General features: G+C 39.3%; 2 protein-coding genes and 1 pseudogene across 2 annotated transcripts; 1 reads left to right on the top strand and 2 right to left on the bottom strand.

The window, feature by feature from the left end:
* Positions 1 to 3,450: 3,450 nt before the first annotated feature.
* LOC130562558 (trifunctional enzyme subunit alpha, mitochondrial-like) lies at positions 3,451 to 4,486 on the bottom strand (annotated as a pseudogene).
* A 3,676-nt stretch (positions 4,487 to 8,162) lies between these two features.
* On the bottom strand, positions 8,163 to 19,790 carry ppp1r13l (protein phosphatase 1, regulatory subunit 13 like). The gene is made up of 13 exons (XM_057348109.1): positions 19,645 to 19,790; positions 15,023 to 15,108; positions 14,729 to 14,844; positions 14,068 to 14,590; positions 13,759 to 13,851; positions 13,600 to 13,679; positions 12,030 to 12,378; positions 11,529 to 11,944; positions 11,297 to 11,434; positions 10,147 to 10,280; positions 9,898 to 10,064; positions 9,427 to 9,620; positions 8,163 to 9,108 (listed from the first exon to the last, which is right to left on the bottom strand). Exons 2-13 carry the CDS (start codon positions 15,057 to 15,059, stop codon positions 9,073 to 9,075), a joined length of 2,283 nt encoding a protein of 760 aa, XP_057204092.1. The 5' UTR covers positions 15,060 to 15,108; positions 19,645 to 19,790; the 3' UTR covers positions 8,163 to 9,072.
* Positions 19,791 to 20,020: 230 nt separating this feature from the next.
* Positions 20,021 to 22,062, top strand: opa3 (outer mitochondrial membrane lipid metabolism regulator OPA3). Its single transcript, XM_057348110.1, has 2 exons — positions 20,021 to 20,338; positions 20,952 to 22,062. The coding sequence occupies exons 1-2, from the start codon at positions 20,197 to 20,199 to the stop codon at positions 21,281 to 21,283; spliced, it is 474 nt and encodes a 157-aa protein (XP_057204093.1). The 5' UTR covers positions 20,021 to 20,196; the 3' UTR covers positions 21,284 to 22,062.
* The last annotated feature ends 203 nt before the right edge of the window (positions 22,063 to 22,265 follow it).

Genomic DNA, 22,265 nt, shown 5'->3' with positions numbered 1-22,265 from the left:
ATGGTGAGTATATGATGACAGAATTTTTACTTTTGGGTGAACTATCCCTTTAAGCAAAGTTCAAGTATATTTTAAGTCTATTTATGTAATAAGTACTAGTACTTAATTAACTATTTAAATACTACTTGGGACTAAATTGGCCCACTTCTTTTTCATAAAATTGTACTTTAGTTTACTAGTTTACAACTACATTTTTCTGAAAAGCATATAAATTATACTTCTGAGAAGACTATAAAATTATACTGAATGTATACTATCAGCACACTTGATGAGCTTCTTTTTTCCTAGTGTATAATTAGGAAGTTATAGGATTAAATCCCTCTTAATCTCAAGTATAGTGAATAGCAATAATGCTTACCTTACCAATGACCTGCAATATATCAAGGGGAAAACGACAAGAATCAGACATCATTCAGAGAGCATGGGAGAAATACGACCTAAAAGGGTCAGGGGAATATAAAATGCCAATAGATGCTTTTAATTCAAAGGCAAATGAGAATGCCACTTATTAAGGAGGGTCAAATGGACGGATAGCAGCAATGTAGGGAGACAGAAGAAACTAAATGAAGTGCATTATTACCGTTAAACAGACAGACCGGTCTGTGGAGACTGAATCATGAGTGCTTTCAGCCAAGTTAAGAGTTATACCCTGAATTAAAGCAAGGGCTCTTAATGATTATTTATTTAGCTTCACTCACCTATGGTCAATAGTTCTACCAATAACACTGATATCATTATATATTGTACAAAACCATCAAAATGATAGATGCTGTGAATGCAAAGATAGCCCTAAATGGTAATTTACTTTGTTTTATTCAGAGAGATCAATTGTTGTGTTTTTTACGAACACACACACACACACACACACACACATTTGGCCGTGAGTCACAAGCACAAGTTTCTCACTCTGACATAATCGCATTACAACAGATGAGGCCGAACGCAACATAGCAGAGAAATGCTGGGCGAGGTGTTGTGCTTCAGGAGACAATACTGCTATGAGTGTAGGTTAGCCCTAGAAATGATGATATAACTCTCTGCAGCTCTCTCCTCCTCTGCTATCTGTCTCTCTTTTTAATAAGAAGGACATATTTTCACTTGGCACAGCAGTTTTTCTCCTTCCCATTTAGATTACCCGCAGAGTGAACTGAAACGACAAGTCATTAAGACCAAGAAGACAAAGAAAGTTTTACAATGACTAACCACATCAGACAAGAACATATATGACATGACGTGGTCACAATATGTGCTGTGATGATAGATGGATAGATAGAGAGAGAGACAGACAGGTTAGATTATTTTTACTCGCCCCTCCCAAACACTGACACACAACGTGACTGTCTTTGTTCTCATCTACCACACACACACAGAGAAATCTTTTTTATCCGTCCCTTCCAAATATGCACACACACACACATGCTCTTTCACACATGCTGAGGATTTTTTAAGGTTTAGTGGGATTCTGATGACAGCGAAGAAGATGAGAATGAGAAATAATGAAATAAATGCCCAAGTGGCTATTTAAGGGATGAGACTCACAGAGGGAACACCTATCAGAAGAGGTTAAAAGTGTGTGCGTGTCAGACTCTGTGGCAATTAAAGTGATTAATACTGTGAACCAAGGAATTGAAAGGAAATTTGTTAATGGAGGCAGATTAAACGTAATTGAACCTGCAGAGGAGTGAGACAGACAGACAGACAAGAAAGAGAAACATGGAAAACGATAGAAGAGAAGAAGAATAAAGATTCATTTTAGGAGGAGCTGAAATCACAGAGGTATGTAGATCAGAGAGAATCGGAGTAAGAAGGGGAGGTAATGACTGACGGAGTGATTAAAGGGTGCAAGAGAAAGTGCGTGCAGAATGATGCCACGCATACATTTCTAACACATCCTTTAGGGTTTCTTTCCTGGCGCTCTCTCTCTGAGGTCTGAGTCTGATATTTGGCCTTCATGTTGGATCACAGAGAATGAAATCTGTTTTTATATCCCTACATATGGCCTCTAAGCAAGCAGTAATGTGTTTTAGGTCACCACTGCAATGCTAACTTAGACACAGCAAAATAAAAGTCGTGGGAAAAATAGAACACAACAGACAGAGACTGTCTGAAAGAGAGAGAGAGAGAGAGAGAGAGAGAGAGAGAGAGAGAGAGAGAGAGAAGGAGAGAGGAAATGACTGGATGTGAGGTCTTTATTGGTGCTCTCCTCCACTTGCTGCCAGTGACGGTCTTGTCGTCCTCAAACCCTGAATGATTTATTAAAGAACGGCTGAGAGATAGAAAAGGAGGGATGGAGAGGGCAGCCAGGCGAGGCCTGATTAACCAGAGGAAGGAGAGAAGACAAGCATCCCTCTATTATTCATAACTCCAGGGGAACATGGAGAGGGGCAGGAGGGTATAAAGAACAGGGCTGTGGAGAAAAAAAGGGAGAGTAAAGAGAAGAAAGAATGGAAAAACGAAGGAGAATGTATTTTTATATGGCACTCATTCTCTCTTTTCCCTTTTTGAGCAGCTCACTGACTTTCGCAGGCTGTGTGAATGTATGTATTTGTCACCTACAAGTGAGTAAGCCAACACACAAAACATTGTATGCAGTAATGCACAGCGCACTGCCAGAATAGTGGATACTGTATGGGTAAGAAACATTTCTGAAAATCTATATAGAATTATTGTGTCATAAATACATTTGAGCGTTGTTAAATTGAAAATAAGATGCCTCAAGAAACTTTAATTTTTAACAAATTTTCATAAAGATCTGTAAACAAAAATGACTGTTTCTTGAGGCAGCATGTTGGCATGCAAAACAGCTTAGTCGCAAAAAGGTGCAGAAAAGCCACTTGCAAAGGTAACCATAGCAACAGTCGGTGGCTGAGGCAATTTCCGTTAAGTTATCGGACGTAAAATCTACAAAATGTGAGTGTTGTTTTTTATATGCTGTATTTCTATGACCCCTTTTGCGCCGACGTCACGCTTACGTCATGGCATTAGGAGGCAAAACAAAGGGAAAACTGAAGGCGGCCAATACAGACCAGCACAGATTCGGCTACATCAAGGGCCCATGTCAATAAGGAGGTTCAACCAACACCGAGTTAAAATGTGAACTCTGAGCTGATTTACATCAATATGCAAAATTTTGAGTTTTTGGTTTCAGAACAGCGTATTTGAGTTAGTTCTATCAACTCTGGGTAGACTTACCTTGACTCACATTCAGCCCGGTTGCTCTCAACTGTGCCCGAGCGCGATTGTCCCCCCTCCCCACTCCCCCGCTGGCCTGCGCTCACATTGCTCTTTTTTTTCTAGTTTATTTTGTAATTGAAGGTTGAGTGCTGCACAAAGCACTGTGAAAAATATCTCATTGTATCAGAATCGTTTGCAGACATTCAAACTATGAAACTTTACAAAACAATACAACAAACAGTGTAAAAGTCCATCTTCAGACCGACCGAAAGAAAATCATTGGTTAAAACATGACAACTGCTGCATTATGTACAGGCCAACAGCAGGGTAAAGCCCTTTGCTTTGTTTCATTACTTTATTGTGGACAGCTTTGTAGATCTGTTTCCTGACCGGTGGAAGACCCATCAGAAAATCCTGCATCTTTTGCATTAAACCTTTCTTCTTTTCTACAGGGACTTTTTTCCCAGCGAGACCTTTAGCCAAATCAACAGCCACGTCTTCCAGATACTCAATAGTTCTCTCTTCTGGACTCTTCAGTCCTGGGCCCGAAGGATCCACTAGCTGATGGACAAGACCCATTTTTTTAGCTTTATCAGCATGAATGTTCCTGCCGGTCAAAATCATATCAAAAGCTGCTGGAAGGCCCACCATTTTGGGCAGTCTCTGAGTCCCTCCGGCCCCAGGCAACAGTCCCAACATCACCTCTGGGGTGCCCAGAATCGTTACTCTTAGTGGCCACACGGTACTGACAGGCAATAGCAAACTCCAGACCGCCGCCCAGACAGGAGCCATTAATAGCCGCCACAATAGGGATGGGAGAATTCTCGATCTGTTCAAACATCTTCTGACCTTCCTGTGAGAGTGATGTCACTTCCTCTGGTGTCTTGCAGGCCTGGATCATACTGATGTCTGCTCCTGTGATGAAGCATCCTGGTTTGCTGGAGATGAGAACGGCGCTCTTCACTGCCGAATTCCCCCAAATCTCTCTCATCACCTCTGTCATCTCTGCCTGCATCTGCCTTGACAGAGTATTCACCTTTGAGTTGGGATCATTGATTCACACCACAGTGACGTTGTCCTTGACCTCATAACTGACATGAGTGCGTGCCAGCACCGCTGATGATACAGAAAGACGTCTCTGTCCATGACATCACTGTGTAAGCGCGCTGTTTATCAGTTTTTTACGGTGACAACTGAATCTCAGGGAGGAATTTAAACAGTCGCATAATTTACATCATGCTTTCAGTTCTGCGCTCCGGCGCAATTTGCGCTCACGCTACATGTGTACCACGCCCGAGCCCAACCGCACCATGCTCTGGCCCACCTCTTCTGAGTGAGCCAGGGGCCGCTAAACGAATCATGCCCGGGCGTGATACGGAGCGATCACACTAGTCAAATGAACTGGGCTTTGGGGGTCAAACGTGCTCGGGCAGATTGCCTAGTGAGAATACACCCTAAAGCGCTTGCACCACAACTACGACAAGCCATGATCAATGGAGCTCCGATATTACAATCCACCAAGGGCACCAAAGAAAAAGCAACATGGTGGCAGAAAACACTTGAGAGCGAGGCATACTTTCCAGTGAGTAGTGAACACACGCACAGCAAGTCATGAACACACGTGCACCCAGAGCAGTGGGCAGCTATCACTGCAGCACCCGGGGAGCAAATAATTGTTGTTGACAGATGTAAGAAATCAAAATGTCACTTGTTAAAATACTAACATATAGCTAAGGCAAGGTAATACACTAATCATTAGGTAGTAAGACAGGTAATCTGTAGGTGACTGCATGTTAAAAGTTACCAATCAAATGAGCGGAGACATCTTCCATAGTATTGTCCCGCCTCCAAAGTCTCAGAAGTCAAGACTTCTGGTCTTCTGAAGCGAATCGATGCGTTTGTTTAAGAGTAATACCCATATTGACAGCGCTATTAACGTTGAAGTCTACCTTCCATTATCCCGCGGACACGTGAACCTGAGGCTTGTTTTTTCGGCAAATGATGGTGACGAAAGCTCCCGCGCAGAGATGATGGTATCCTATTGGATCAAAATGAAAAATGCCAGATTGTCACTGGAACTTGTGTCATTTGCTGGAAAAACAAGCCCCACGGAGCCGTGTCGAGCAGTTCTTTGATCGATGGATGCACTTTTTGGAGCTTCAAAAAGTCGACGCCCTTGCACACTTCGACTGCATTGTTCTTCAAGAAGAAAGTCATATTGAGACAGGATGCCTTGATGGTGAGTAAAACATGGGGAAATTTTGATTTGCCGGTGAAATAGCCCTTTATGCTTTTTTACATAATTATCAACAGCATTTATTTTATATAGAAAGAACCTAAGGCTCCTAAGGTTTAAAGAACCTAAGGCTCTTATGCTTAGGCCTGAAGCATGAGAAAGTTATTGTTGACAGAGTGATCTTCTGGGTGTTGATCCTATAAAGCCAATAGTGTGCAATAATGACTTAGTGCTCAGCCTTTAACAAACATTCAACATTTATGACCCCAGGGCTCATGGACAGGGAACTGGAAAGAAGGGACCATCCAGAATGCCCCATAAAGTGTGTGTCCAGTCTCATGATGTGTACGAGTTTATGTGATAAGTAAACACCATAGACTGTATAAAATATGGACGTAGTGTCCGTGACGTCACCCGTAGGTTTGTGAAGAGTAAAAATGAAGCCTAAAGTAGGCAGAGCCGGTCGTCGCCATCTTGGCATCGCGCGTCAAAGAGGCAGGATGTGGGTGGAGCTGACGTGCCTGGTTGCTGAAACAAACCACGCCCACCAAGCTCAATGTATTGGCGGTTGACATTTGAACGTTTTCAGCGGTTTACACGCCCTTAATTATGCAGAATTTTAAGGCTTAATATAATCTAAACGGATGAGTTATAAAACTCACCCCTCACAGTTGTCATGAAGGGCAAAATTACCTATATAGACCAAAATATTTTTTTGTACCAGACTGTAACATGTTTTTTTTGTGCTGTAAAGTTGGCCATTTTAACATGGGGCTCAATGAGATTCTGCTCTGTTTTGGAGCCAGCCTCTAGCGGCCAGTCAATGAATTGCAGTTTTATTCACTTCCGTGTTGGTTTCACGAGAGAGACTGGAAGATTGACCCTTGGTAAATACCTCACTTTGTGCCTTTGGCATGGTTGCTATGTTTGTCATGTTAAGTGGCTGTATTGGCATGATGTGCCAATGTGTTTTTGTAATAGCAAGTTAAAACATGACCTGCAAAAAAACATTTTTAAGTAGTTCTGTATGACGTCCTTGAGTAGTTTGTACAAAGGGACCCAGCTTTGAGTCTTGTCTTATATACTGTATGTTTTTTTCTTATGTTTGGTTCATCTGATAATCCATTCTGGTCTATACACCAATGCTTTTCCCCCTTTGTCTGTTTCAAACACTAAAATATATATTGTCTCATATTCAACTGAAAGGTAGTTTTTCCTCCAGTGAGAGAGATGAAGACAACATTTACAGCTTTTCATTTCTACCACACCATTTTCCATTCTAATCGTTTTTAAAATTTCCCCCTTTCTCTCTTTCAGAGTAGAAGCATCGGAAAAGCCCATCTGTTGGAGGCTGATTACACATTTATTTGTTTTGAGGTGCACATACGCTGCCCTGTCACATCAAGGGGGCCTGTCTGGAGCTGATGGTCCAAAATGCCATCTCTAATAATGGCCAGCTCATCTCTAGACTAACAGTGTGTGTCTGAGAAAGCGGTGGAAAAAATAGAGGGAGGCAGACAGAAAAAAAACACATGGAAGGAGCAAGAGAGCGTGAGAGAGGGAATCAAGAGGGAATGAAGCAGACGATGGCGGGCAGTGAAGTGGAACTCAACAAGGTAAAAACAAGATATGGGGAATGAAGGGATGAGGTCAGAGAAATAGATGAGACTAAAAAAAGGTGAAAAGCATTCAGGCGAGTCTGTGGATTCAAGGTTTGTTTCTGTCTGAAGTCTAAAAGCACTCTATTCTTACTCGCATCCATCATAATGGGGTTCCAATGAGGCCTCAAATGAGTTCTACCTTCACGCAATCACCATTCAATACATTTGCTGACTGCTCCTACATCAAATAGCTCTTACAAAAAAGATGAACATGTGTGTGTCTATAGTATACCTCTATGAACAAGCATACATCATGTGATCTGCATAATTGTATATGTATTATATCTATATAAAATCTATATCAAATGTGGTTGCCACTGGAGTATTTAGAATATTTGTAACGTATAACAAATGTATAAAGTGACCTACGGTACTATGCTTCACATACAACAAGCATGCAGGACATCTGGCTTTGTTATACAAGCACAGATCTCTCCATACACGAGTACCCAGCTGTGACTATAGTACACAATGATGTTTACTCAGTCCATGGTTCTCTGAACACTTTATTCTGGAGAATAAAGCCCAGTTGAGACTCATGTAATCTTTCCACAAGCATAAAAATATTATATATACAAAATGAAAAGGTTTAGTTGCCCAGTGCTATTTCTGCTGTGCACAGGTGGTGGTTTGTGTTAAGGTTAAGTTATATTTGAATGACTATGAAATAATTCTCATATAATGCTGGCATAAATCTAGCTGGAATGCATTAGGATGAATAAACATGTCTTTCATAGAATAGCATGCGTATCAATAGAATCCTTTGGAACTTAATTAAAAAGATTAATTACTGGCTTCTGCCTTAATTAGACCCAAGTAAACATAATGCTAGATAATGCTTCAAATCATATATTCATGACACCATAGAATATAGTTTAAAGCCATCATTAATCAAATTTCAGAAAACACAATAGTGGATTTATAAGAAGAAAATTAGGATCATACACTATAGTTAAGTGGTCACTGGAGGTCAAGGGTAAAGTAAGTTTGGTTGTGAAATCAAAGCTGACTCTGCCCTCTGCTGGTGGCTTTGTTACACATGTTGGCACACATACTGTACATTCTTTCTGTCATGTATGAAACACATCACATATGTGTAGATTTGTTTATTAAAGTTACTTTTGTGCAAGAGTATATTTATTAAAGTTACTTTTGTGCAAGAGTATTACAACAATGTTTATCATATTGTAACAGTCACAGTCAATGGATTCAACAAGGCTGATGCAAACACCCAGTAAAAACCAACAAAAACCCAATTAAACGTTTCATTCAATAAAGCAAACGTACAGCACACAACCCAGATGGAAAGTATGTGTTATTCTCAGAAGTAAATATGTACTTACATGTTATGTATAAAAACATTGAACAAGTTTCATAAAATACTGTTAATAATCAAAAGTTGAGTGAGGCCACCATTCATTCAAATGCATCTATCATTACGGATTAACAACTGATAAACAACTCGCACGCAAAATATACATGGACAAAAGCAACAATGACAGACGGATGAATTCCTTTCCTCTTTGATCAGTCCCTCAGATTAGTCAAAACAGACAATGAGCCTCTCCAACCAAATGAAATACAGTGTAAGTAACATAATTTGAACTAAAGTCACGGAAAGGTATTCTCATGAAGTAAAAAATGTATTTTTAATGTCAAATGAATCAGTTAAGTAACACGCTAAGCACTGACTTCCAGACCAAAATGAAAATAAACGTCGGTTGATTCATAGACGGGAACGGATTAGGAGAATTTACTTGGGATTATATTAGTTCCCAGTGAATGACTTCCAATCACAGACGTTGCTGTCATCTATTGGAGGTGAAAAAACATCTGTTGCAGTGTGAATGTTAAGAAAGTCAGCTGTTCTCAATATACAATTTAGAGGGAGAAAAACAAAGTGTTAAACCGTGCACATCGTGTCGCTTTCAAAAACACGTCAGTTTGGCCAGGCACGATTCAGGCACCTTATGACTGAAGTCTGCAGATGGCTTCTGTGCTTCAGCATAGTGTTCTAGGCCGCACTTTTGGAAAAAGCTGCATAGGAGAAAGAGAGAGAAACAAAATGCATTAAATAAATAATAAAATATTAAGGAAGACTCTTAGTAAGTAACCCTAAAATGCTAAAGTAAATTTAGGATTATATACAGCATACATGACAAAAGGTTGTTTTTCCATGACCAGACTGATTATTTGTGGAGAACACCGGTACCAGATGGATGATCAGATGATCAACTATCAACACCAATTTGGGTCACCAAATAGCCACAAATGACATGTAGAGCTGGGCAATAGTTGGATTTTCCTCAGTGTTACTTTTCCGGTCATTTGTTTTTGTAATTGAGCTCTTCTTACACCAAAGTAGTTGATTGGTATGAAGCCCTCTCTGCCACACAGTGAAGCCCACCACCAGTCCACCCCTTCAGTCTTCTGCAGTATGGTCACCATGTCTCCTTCTTTAAAGCTCAGCTCGTCTGGAGCCTGGGTAGAATATACCCATAAAGCATACACCACCCCACTGTTCTCCACACCCATAGCTTCCTCCACACCTAAACACAAACACACACCATGAAACTGGACGAGTGCTGGCGCATAATAATAGCAAATTAAATTGCAGCATTCTCAAATGCTCGGATTACTCACTTGTGCTCTGTTATAAGGGTGTATTAAATTTAATCTCCACCCAAACGTTTATGAGTTATGAGTGAACGGCATGAATAATTCAGAAATGTTCAGCTCATTGTGACAAGCTACTGAATATACTGTATAACTATTAAACACACGTTTCAGGCATCATGTCTGTTTGCATGATGACATCATCCTCACCTCTTAAAAAGCTCTCGCACTTTTCGAAGTTCACAGCATACGGGTCGCATTTCTGTGCTGCCGTGGCTCCATCGCTATCTGTTACTGCCAAGACCGCTGCTCCGTTCCTCACCAGAAATTCGCACATTCCCAGATCATTACAGGATGCAGCACAGTGAAGGGGTGTCCTGCCAAAAGATAAGAATGTATACATATACTCACACACATAACCTATACACCTACATACACACTTAAATGAATGAAGCTCACCAGCCGTGACTATCTGGAGCGCTGACGTTAGCTCCGATCCGTACCAGGAACTCAACCACTGGGAAGTGTCCACCACAGATAGCATTGTGAAGGGCCGTGATTCCTTCATCATTAGCCAGACTTGGATCACTTATCTATACATGGGGACATACATTTTCTTTTAACGTTGGGAATTACAAAATGCTTTATGAAATACATGAGTGTTGTGTTTTTGAGATGGCGTGTTAACTTAACATTTAAAAATGCACTTCAAAACCATGATCTGGCCATGATCTACAAAATCTGGCCAAGCTGAAGCTAAAAATAACTAGTTCACTGCAGCAAACAAAGTGAACTTTCTGGGAAGTTTAGTCTGCCCAGTAAACCTCTCAATCTACAACTGGTCCTTTGTCATTATGCAATGGGGGGGGGGGGGGGTTCTGGGGCTCCACGTTCTTTGACACGGGATCATTTTTGTTTTTTGTTCCACGGAGGTCAGACACGGAAACACATAAAAAAAACTGTAAGATATGAGCAACATGAATACAATGAGTTGTCAAGTTGCAGAGCAGAGATTTGGGAATTATTTCTGGACAGGAATGAAAGCTGATTTTTGCAACAAAGGATGTTCTTTAAAGTTTATTTTGTTCTGTTGAACACAAAGAGAGATTTTTGGATGAATGAAAACAGTTCTGGGGGACCTTTGACTACCATTTTTTGAAATCTCAGTTGCTAACATTCTTCTAAATATCTTTCTTTGTGTCCAACAGACCAAATAAATTTATGCAGATTTGGAACAACTTGAGGGTGAGCAATTCATGACAGAATTTTCATTTTTGAGTGAACTACCCTTTAAAGTCCCTGTGAACCAGAAGCTGCGATCGAAATGTTTAATTTCACTGGGACTTTAGGGTAAACTAAGCACTACTGAATTTATAATGTCTTTGTTTCGAGTTTTCAAATGCGTTATTGTAAAAAAACTAAGTCTATTGGCTTTGAGGGAAAACGAAATTCCCTCAAAGTAGTTTGAGACCGTAAGAACTCACAAAATATAAAAAGAGGCCCCATTTTTGTAAAGTATGATTATGATGAATAAATACAAAGTACCGCAATTACATACACAGAGATATTCAATTCAAACCAAAAAATCTACATGAAGCTTGTGACATACCTCCTGCGCAGCCTTCTGTACAGTTTCTAGTTCTCCTACTAAAGCCCCATCCAGCATCAGTACCAGTGGGCTCAGGTGAGCTTTGCGGGGGCCGGGTTTAGAGGATTTCTTACTCTTCCGTAAGATAGACCGAAGATGCTGTGAAAACAGTTACGAGATTAAATTGAAATATCCCCTTAATTGTAACTTGCGTCTGCTGTTTCGGAGCAATATTCATTGTGTGATCCCTTACTTTCTGTTCACATGAGACCTGTATCTCTGTGACAGGTACTGAAGCAGGTTTTGGACTCTCTTCTTCATCCGAAGAGCTGCTGCTTTCTGCAACCGGTTCCTCTTTGATGCGGAGCCTTCTGTGAAACAGTTTATTGATCATCTGCTTGTAATGGTTGGGCTGGGAAATGGGCAACTCTTTCAAGGGTTGAGAAACTTCAACGGAGCCCCGTCTCTTCAGGGCCCTGGGGAACTCGGAGCGGATCCGTATCAGTTCTTCTACATCAGTGACCATTTCTGCTTCAGGTGCCATCACAGGCTGCAGCCGTGTGGGGCTGAGAGGTCGAGGGCGCATCTCAGGTTCCTCCACCTTATTCTCATCTGTTCTAGCAGTGTCCTGTTTCTCAAGCTCAGCATCAACATCTGCAGAGTGGAGTACTGTTTATGAAAAACAAAAAGTTACGTTAACTAAAGGTCAATAAATATATGCCATTGGCCCACACGTGACGTGGTTACAGGGTACCTTCTCTAAAGTAGGCAGGTTGTCTCTGAGGTTGCTGAGGCTGAGGTGTTTGAACCGGCCGGAAGTACTCTTTGGGCAAGGGAAGAGCTTGTCGGTAAATTCCTGGCTTTTGTTGTCCTACTGGATCAGGGGTGTATCTGGTGTCATCTAAAGCATAGGCGGGGTTTTGAAGCCTCATGATGACAGAGAGGGGAATGGGCCTATGTTTGCGGACTCCAGTGTTTGTAGGAGGAATGGAGATGCGGGAGATGATTGGTTGAGGGCCGTAAGGTGAACTGGGGCTTGAGGGATGATCAGGAGGCACAGAGATACGGGTGTTCCGTGGAAGTGAGCTGTAAGAGGGTTGAAGCTAAGACAGCAAGAAGAAAGGCACGTAAGAAACTGTAACAGCTGTTGCATGTTTAATGTGAATTGTCTATACGTGTTTCTCATACCTGGAAGGTGTTATTATTCTATAAAATACATAGTGGCTGCCCACTTTTTCAGATGCATTAGATCCCAGAAGTAGTTGCCTTTTTTCTCCATAGGGATTTCAAAACAACTATTAAAAATAGGCTTTAAGCCAATGGTTATTAACTCCATTCCTGGGGACCCACAGCACTACACATGTTTTTATGTCTGTCTCATTTAAAACATCTGAATTAAATCATCAGCTTATGCGCAGAGATTCACATATTATTCACCAAATAAAAGAGACAGACATTTCTACATGTAGTATCGTTAAAGGTGCAATGTGGAGATTTTAGCGGCACCTAGCAGTTCACTCCTCCGCTCCCCCCTCCCTTTCAAAGCACTACGAAACGCGGTCTGTAGAGCAGTTTGTCCGTTTAGGGCTACTGTAGAAACAACATGGTGAATTCCATGTAGGGGGACCCGCAGTGTATGTAGATAGAAATAGCTCATTCTAAGGTAATAAAAACACAACGCTTCATTATGTAAGGTCTTTATACACCTCTGAAGAAATAGTTATGTATATTATATTGCATTTCTGTCAATAGAGCCTTCTTAATTTCACACATTGCACCTTTAATGTACGTCTTATGAAACAACTGCAATAATACCATGTATTATATATATTTCATAATGTTATGTTTATTTTCCTTGTAACTCTACCATTTATACTAATTGTATTTACTGTAAAGCTGCTTTGCAAAATTGTGAAAAACATTTTGATTTCAACCATTATTTGTTATTAATATTAAATGATATAAATTGTCACTTTTGCTGACCTGAATTGTGTTCTTGGTAGGTTTGTCTTGAAAGATCTATAGACTACTGTTAAAGATCAATTTATCTAGTGAGTAAAAACAACTGGGATTTAACCTCCAGAACAACTATATTAGAAACAACCAACCAAGAAGAAATAATGAAAAATAAAAAACAGAAGAGCCCAGCTGAGAAAGGTGCAGATTGTTTATGTTAATGTGAAAGTGAAGTCTTTAGTCCAGATTCCTTTTAATCTGTTGTTCCAAGTAACTCAACTGTAGTAATTAATCTAATAGTGCCCTGGGCAAAATTAAACACACAACAAACACTTTTACACACACCCCACACAATTTGCATACTGTACCTTCTTAGTGGAAGGAGGAGCGTCCAGGTTTGATTCTTTCCAGTTACTGTTTGGTACAGATGGTCTGATCCATTCATTCTCTGTGGCACAAAGAAAACATTGAGCGAGTGAATGGGCTGCTCACATTTATATGTGCTTACTGTACAGTTAAGGACTTACTGTCGTAGGTGTGGTGAGGCTTTCTCTCATATGACACATCCAGGTCTGTCTCGTTCCACTTAGAGGGGCTCTTCTGCTTCTGCATTCCCTCGTCTAAAGATGATGATGGAAAGAATCAATTGCAGAACAGTCTTAGTACATGAATACAATACATGAAATCAGACAACTAAGCAAACAGTTAACCGTAGACAAAGAGCAAACAAAAAACAATTATACTGCATCTTATATTACTCACTACTGTAAATAATAGTGTTGATTCTGATATAAACATATAACAATAAAAGCACAAAAGAGATACAATTTCATTACCCAAGGTTCTGAATGGCTGAAAGTTGCGTGGTAGCGTACTGACAGCTTGTTGACCGAAAGGTTGAGCTGGCCTGGCACTCGAAGACAAAGCCAATGCACTAGCTGAAGGCTGCATCATACTACGAGCTGATTTGCTGTCATAGGTGGGGCTGGATAAGGCAGTTGGCTCCCCATAACTCAGTGATGTCATGCCTAGAGATCTCATGGTTTTGGGAGACATGTTAGGGGGTGTCATTTGGTTGTAGGTAAACCGTGTGTCTGAGTGGTCTTTGCGGGACATAAAAGGGGAGTTCTGCTGGGTTAAAGGACTAGGAGGTGCTGTCTTTAATATCATGCTGGATGGTTTGTCCAGGTTAGATTCTGTTCTGCTCATGGTGGAGTCAAGGGAGCGTTGGTTGGATTCGGTGGTCAGGCTGCTTGTAGAGCTCTGAGGAAAGGACATGATGCTCTCATTTCCATTCTTGTTTGCACTATAGAAACTGCTACTGCCATTGCTGCTGTTTTGGGGTTTGGGGGTGGAACTCTGCAAAAAGCCAACGAACAAGAGTAAACAATAAAACTCCCACTTTTGAAAATGATGCTGGTTTCTAGACTCTTTTGAAACTCATAAGGTGGAATAATGTCTAAACTAGAATAAGAACAGCTCAATCTTGTTCTGTACCTGTGCCGTAGTGGTTTGTACGGCAGGAGTCGCTTCCTGCAGAAGAGAGCTGAACTCTCGAGACAGCTCATCTGCCGTGGCCAAAGACGCATTTAGATCATCGTTGATGGACTGAACTAAAACATAAACACAAAACCTTCAATTAAATGTCATTGATTGTAAGTGGTGAGACTGAAAAAAAGAACTCATGTGTAACAGGACATGTTACATTATTGCTTGTAAGTAACATGCCTACATTGTTCACAAACAGGAAATAAGCACTGTATTATGCTTCAGTTATGTTAAAATACTTACAGATAAAGCTACTGGCATAGCTGCTTTGGGAGTTCATGGTGTTGGTGTTTTCCTGTACTTGTGACCTCCAATTTATTCAACACGACCTAAATGAAAACAGGAGCAGATTAATCTGTCACATTGCACGTGGAAGTCAAGCAAGCAAGCACAGTACACAACAGAATACTGCAAACTGAATGTGGTCAGTGTATGTATATCCCAACAGATACATGGATTATGTGTACGAGTCCGACTGTATCACATAGAAACTATCTGATCAACCTTTTCATTCATTACAACTCAGTTTAGTGGAAATTATGCATTTTAATACATATTTTTGATCAGGTACTTTGCCCTTCAAGCACGCTCACTTCAAGCAAGTGAGCATGTAGTGTATTTTAGTCATTTGCTGTTCTCTGTGTGGTTATACATCAGCCAGTCCACTCTTCAGATTTTACTGTACCGACTCATACAACTGAAAGAATAACTTCACCCACACGCAGTCAAAATGTTGCTGTAGGTCTGAGGCTTTTTATGTGTGAAGAACATAAAATATAACAAAGAATAAAATCTGTTATAACATGTTAGTGTGGACTTGTGATATTGAATGATTTATTGAAAACATTAAGCTAAGATTTGGAATTGAGAGGGAGTGGTGCACAGTTTTGCCAAGTTATAGCCTACATAAAATTATTTATGTAAACTTACCAATTGAAAAGAATGATTTGCTTACATAAGAGCATTTTCTTACTATTATTATTTCAAAGCAGATCATGACTACAAAATCACATTCTTATGTTTATGTTCACTATAGAAAATTGTTAACAAACTGGTTCAAAAGCATTTTTAACACTACACTACACAAACATTAGACAAAATACAACCAAAAGAACATTAAGAATGGAATCAAAATCACTATTTATATATGTGAAATAAAAACATGACATTCCTGCAAAATAGTCTATACATAAAATTCCATGACTATTCCTGACTTTTCAGGCTTTTCCCTTGAAAACGTAAAATAAGGGATTACTCTAATGTTTTCTGTAATTTAATTACAGTTACTTCTGATGTAATTAAACTAAATACTTAGTGTAATATATGTGTGTGTGCGCAAGGAATGGACATCAAAATTCAAAGTCTAACTTTAAAATCCGTGCTTTAATGTATAATTCTCACATTTGTAATACTTTGGTCAGTTAATAATACTATTTTATGTAGTTTTATATTATTTATTTGAATGAATGAAAAGAGCCGTTTCATGTCTTTCTTTGAATCACTTAACAAATCAAGGTTGATATAGGATATAGAAAGTAATTAGTAATAAGTAATTAAATACTGGTTGGAGAGAGTAATTTGTAAAGTAATCTAATTACACTATTGAATATGTACTTAGTAACTAGCAATTAATTACTTTTTCAGAGTAACTTGCCCAACACTGGCCATCAGCCATAATTTTTACACACAAGAACTAAAGGGTACTAACCACAAGCTACAGACTCTACTAACTTACTTGTTATGCACAAGTTATGAACAGACTCTTACATCATCGTCCTCCAGGTGACCCTGCTGCACTCTAATTCTGTCACAATTTACTTCAAGACCCCTTCCTTCCTTCCTTCCTTCCTTCAGACACACCCTTTATCCAGTCTGACTACAATCTCCACCTCTCATTTACAGCTCAACATTTATTAACCCATTGATATGATTCACCATTGTGTGGCTGATAGTTTAGCACTTTCGCTAAAGTGTTTTTGCACTCTTGTCTGGAAGAGTCGGAATGCAGTGAATTTGAGAGTGACATGAGTTAATAATAACTCTCGGGCATGGTGATAAGACCTAGTCCGTTCTGAGCCAGAGGCAGAAAGCAAAAAGACAAAGCTAGCAGTGCTTTCTACCAGCAGATTTAGGTGTGGTGACAAAAACCACCTGTTCTTGTTCTCTATCTTAACGCACTTTCCCAATCAGTTGCTATGAATGCCCTCTGTCTGTCGTAACATGCATGATACGGCTTTCCAGGTAACGTTATTCATTTGCATGCAAATCTAGGTTTCTCCAAGTATGTAAACAGGCTTAATCCTGTAATTGTTAACTTTAACTATGTAGACTAATCACCACAGCAGCCACAACAACTAACAATTCAAAAGTGAGAGTAAAACGATTTTGTCCAACAATCTATGACATTCTTAGAATTACCTCATGAGTGTACAGGATTTTAAACATCTAAGTCAATGGTAGTCAATGGGGGGCAAGATCTGTTTGGTTATAAGCATTCTTCCAAATATCTTTCTCTGTGCTCATCAGAACAAAGAAATGTATACAGATTTGGAACAACTCGAAGGTGAGTAAATGATGACAGAATTTTCATTTCAAGTATAAAAATCAATCACACAAATACTGCATACCAAGACTGAACACTGGTGAGGTAAGGATACTAGTACTACAAAAGTGTATTGTGTGTGTAGTCCTGCTAACTAATAATTTTCACTCACAATGAAAACATTTATTATTATACAGATTATAGGACGCTTGGATTAGAACCCTGAGCACATAAAACCTAATATTTCTGCACAGCTAGAATAATGGTCTAATTTGAAAAGTATAGAGAAGTTGACATTTTAGGAGGGGGTGGGCTGGTCACTAGTAATTGCTGTTAATGTCCATCCCCACCTTACATGGACCATTGAGTTACTGCAAAAGACTTCTGTACCTCACCCTATTGTTACTCTTAATTCACATCTAAACCGTGGGAGGAAAATGTCCAGGTGTCAAGATAGTCCTTGACTGAAGAATCAACAAAAACATACCAGATGCAAAAACATAAATCTACAAGTAGCAGGCCTACACAACATACACATGTAGCATTAGAATACATTGTTGCAATGTAAAACTATCAGCTCAGTAATCATGACACATTTTATCAGATGGACAGCAGTAAGATTTTGGATTGCAACACAAGATACCAGGTTAGGGAGTGTCGGGTTATTTTCAAACAATGATTGCCCCACCACAGAAGACTGTATGACTATACACTGTTACTCATCTAAAATACCATGGCTGGGTTATTCACAAGTGTAAAACTCACAGATCTCGCTCCCCTGTAATACCAATGCTGTTTTTTAGAGAATGTTTTGTTTGTGTACAGCCCTACCCTAAAGGCACTCCAAAGAGTCTACACAGATTTGCATGCAATAACATTTGCGTGTGGAATCTCTCAACTCTTCAAAAGTCCAAGCATAACATTGTCTGTGAATCACACAAGATGTCAACATCCCTCTAATTTCAACAGTAAAGCAGACTAGAACAGGCCTTCATGATCCAACTGTCATGCAAATGCATGTCTTTATAGAGTACATTTATGGATCAGTGAGCCAGCTGAGAACGTGTTGCAGCAGGACAGGAATTAGACAGATATGAAGTTTAGCTGGTTCCCATAGCATTTATTCAGATGATAGTTCAGGCTTTCATGTTGGAATTGGGCCTGTTCCCATCACTGCACAAAAGTGACACAAAGGTGCTCATTAATAAACCTGCTTTGGTTCAATGTACAATTAAGCAGATTGTTGATCAAGACATTTGGTGCATGTTTAAAAAATCAAACCATTAAACGTATAATCAGATTAACCATGGTTTTATTATCGTAAACATAATGGGGCCGTTTCCCGGACAGGGATTAGTTTAGGCCTTGGTTAAATTAAGCTATTTAAGTCGGTTTTAAAAACATACTTTACAAAAAAAACATTTCTGGTGGGCATCTTGAGACAAAACAATCACACTGATCTATTTTAAGATATGTCTGTGCATGTTGTTTTCAATTAAGACACCTCTAACATTTAAATTAGTCTTCTTAAACCCTGTCCGGGAAACCGCCCCTAATTAATTGTGTCATTTGACTTTGATTATCGTTTTAATTTGTATTACCACAGTTTAACCATGTCAATTTGTGGTTATTATGGTTTTAGAATAAATAAACCTAAACAAATATAAATATTGTTTTATTTATTATATGTCTACTATAGGTAAACTTGATTCAAGATCAAACTGCCCAAGACACAGTACAGTACACAAAAATGCAATATACAAGATAATACTAAGAATAATTATGGAAGCAGGCCTAGACAATACGTCTTATAAGTTTTACTAACAATGTTACTAAAAACGGCATTGTACGTTGACAGTTCTATACTGTATATTTTGGGGACTGTTACTGTAACGTTATACATTCTAACCAACAATATTACAATACTGAATTATTATGAACACAAATAGGCTTTTAAGTGATTCAAAGACCTCATTGTAGTTATATAATGAACCTCCGAATGAGAAATTGGTTTTAAATAGCAGTTTTGTTCTGCCCTGGCCCCTCCGTGCTCTTTGAAAACATCTGATTCCTATTAACTTACAGAAGAGCCTGGAATGATTCCTCGTACATGCCCTAACAAAGACGACTTAAAAACATCGAAACACAGCGTACTCTTTATTTAAAATTTATATATATAATAATGCAACAAGTTCTAATGATTCGCTTTGGAATGGCCTAACGTAATGGTCGCTACACAATCGCCTCGTCTAGTCAAAAAACAACGTTAAACTGTAATCCGAAGTCTGATTCAGTTGCACAGAGATCAAATACAGTTCTGTACCTTGAATAGTTGTAATAGTTTTGAAGTTCTCGTATCGTAACTGCTAGAATTTTGTCCCGGCAGCACAGATGTGTTACATGGCTTCTTGTTAAACGTTTCAATGGTGTTTAACTCTCGCCTGTAAAGTTTTGATACATCGTTCACAGTCCAGCCCACTGTTTCACTGAAACCCGAGCTAGGTAACATTATGTGTTTCGGACGCACAGCTGGTGCAGGTAAACAACGCGCTGCGACGCCAAACAGAACAGATTTCTTTCACTTGTTACTTCTTTTTTAAATTCATTTTATAAATATTTTCATTTTGGGCTATTTGTAATGTATTTCACAAAAACTTTATATAATAAACAGACGAAGGATAATTTAAAAAGACAGAGCAACTATCTAAACAGATGAATACCGCAATTATATTTCCCCTAAAATCATAAAAACAAAATAATTTGGGAATTCATCTCATGAATATTCATATTGCGTCATTAATATTAAACACTGCATCGTGACTAGACGTGCGTGAACCTAGTATCCCGCCTCCTCAGATGACGCATTTCCTCCAAGATGGTTGTCGGTGCCTTTCCAATCGCAAAGCTGCTCTATGTGGGCATACGACAATTGAGCAAACCAGTGGCTAACAGGATAAAAGCAGGTGCTCGCCAAAGTGAATTCTTCAAGAATTATATCTGCCTTCCGCCAGCTCAAGGTAAGATGACATTTGACGAGGTTATTCTGGTGTAACGATGTGATGTCTGTCCATGCTAAAGGTGTCTGTAGGCGGTAACAATGGAGGAACACCACAGCCAATAGGTGTTCTCCTGCGCCGATTTTTAGCCAATGACGACTGCTGCGATGTAGTCATTTGGTGTTTTTAACAACGGTTGTATCCGTAGACCAATGAGGTAGTAGAAAATCCATGCGCTTAAACAAATGAGGTTCGAGTTTGTTTGAATGGGGCGTGACTCATTGCGTCATTGACAGCTCAGCTGGTAACTGAAAGTGCCTCCTTGTAGCTAAATTTGTACCACCTAATGTCACGATGTCTACATAAGTTAATAATTCCGACTGTATGAATTAATTTGTATGTTTCTTGTCAAATTAATTTAGTTCTTAAAAATAAAACTATGATTGAACGTTCTCTGACATGTTTAAATTGTTGTTTATTGCATTGTATTTTTTAACGTTGCTATGCTAGTCTGTTTTACTTGGCACACAGTAGTATCAATGTGTGGCGCTAATGTATTTATTTTCTCATTTCTTCGTGAACTGCTCAAAAATCCATCAATAATTCTCCACGGTTTTTCATGTTTTCCCTGTAGCGTACCACTGGATTGAGATGAGAACCAAAATGAGGATCATGGGTTTCCGTGGCTCTACCATCAAACCCCTGAATGAAGACGCAGCTGCGGAGCTTGGAGCAGAGCTGCTCGGTGAAGCTATTATTTTCATCATCGGTGGAGGCTGTATGGTGCTTGAATATACCCGACAGGCAGCCAACTCCAGACGCAAAGAAGAGGAACTGGCAGAAAACATTAATAATCTCCAGACACAACTAGGAGAGCTTGCACTAGCCACAGAAACCCTGGACGCCCAAATCAGAGAGATTAATAGACTTCTATTGTCTCTTCCAACAGCCCCAAGCAGCAAATAACAATATGCATTACTAAAATCCCTAACCAAAAAGGGTAAGGACGGAGACTATGGAGTTCATGGAGACATATGAGTCATGGTGCAGCACTGCCATATACACATACATATTAAGTGTAGACCCAGCCATGCACACACAGAGTGTAGCCTAAACATCAACCTACGGGCAGATAATGCTGCTTTTGCTTAACTGTTGCTACAGACAGCTGGGCTTTAAAAAAAATGAGGAAGAAACCAGAGAACTCTGTGTCAGTGTGTGATGTGTTTGGCCACCAGCATAACATTGAAGGTTGAAATAAGTTATTTTCCAATAAAATCTCTAGTTATCGGATAATACTGTCTAGCCATTTTTTAAGTTTTGGCCACCTATTACATTACACATTAGAATCTGTTTAAACGTGATTTCATATAATTTCCTGCTTTGTTTTCCTCTTTTTAATCAAATAGACACAGATTCCAGGGAAATGGTGTTAATACATTTTTGGCTTTAACATGAATTTGGGGTTGAGCATTGATTTTCTTACTGTGACCAGTAAACCCCTAAAGTGGTCTGAAAATGCACTTGAGTTGTGAATACTTGAATGACATTCCATATAATTAATATGGATGTTTCTCTCAAACTAGGATACAGAGACCCTGTCTCTGAATGTGCTGCAAGAAAGTCCCCATTGCAGTAAATGACTGCTGTGTTCAATATGGCTTGTGAATATTGGTGTATATTTATAATTGTAAAATAAAAGTGAAATATTCTATGGTTGTTTTTTGTATCTTGTATTAAAATGATGAAAGAAATTGTGGTTGTTGAATGCCGTTCTCCATTTTTTAGCATATAAGAAAACTTGTGTATTGATATAATTGAAAGCAAAGAAACTAAACAAAACAATCATCTATCTTGACGTTAAGTTCATATTTCTAATAGGATGAATGATACAATTTTATAGTATCAAGTTTACATACCTTTGTTCAAAGTAGTCCCAATTGGCCTG

Source organism: Triplophysa rosa, linkage group LG12 (assembly GCF_024868665.1).
Source record: "Triplophysa rosa linkage group LG12, Trosa_1v2, whole genome shotgun sequence".
In the NCBI taxonomy this organism is placed as follows: domain Eukaryota; kingdom Metazoa; phylum Chordata; class Actinopteri; order Cypriniformes; family Nemacheilidae; genus Triplophysa; species Triplophysa rosa.
This window is presented reverse-complemented; position numbering and strand designations above follow the sequence as displayed.

Coding starts and splice junctions, on each gene's coding strand:
- opa3 (XM_057348110.1), top strand. CDS start 20,197: ATGGTTGTCGGTGCCTTTCCAATCGCAAAGCTGCTCTATGTGGGCATA. Junction 20,339..20,951: donor CTGCCTTCCGCCAGCTCAAG/GTAAGATGACAT, acceptor TTTTCCCTGTAG/CGTACCACTGGATTGAGATG.
- ppp1r13l (XM_057348109.1), bottom strand. CDS start 15,059: ATGAACTCCCAAAGCAGCTATGCCAGTAGCTTTATCT. Junction 13,852..14,067: donor TCAGCCATTCAGAACCTTGG/GTAATGAAATTG, acceptor CATCATCTTTAG/ACGAGGGAATGCAGAAGCAG. Junction 9,621..9,897: donor GTGCGAGAGCTTTTTAAGAG/GTGAGGATGATG, acceptor GTTTGTGTTTAG/GTGTGGAGGAAGCTATGGGT.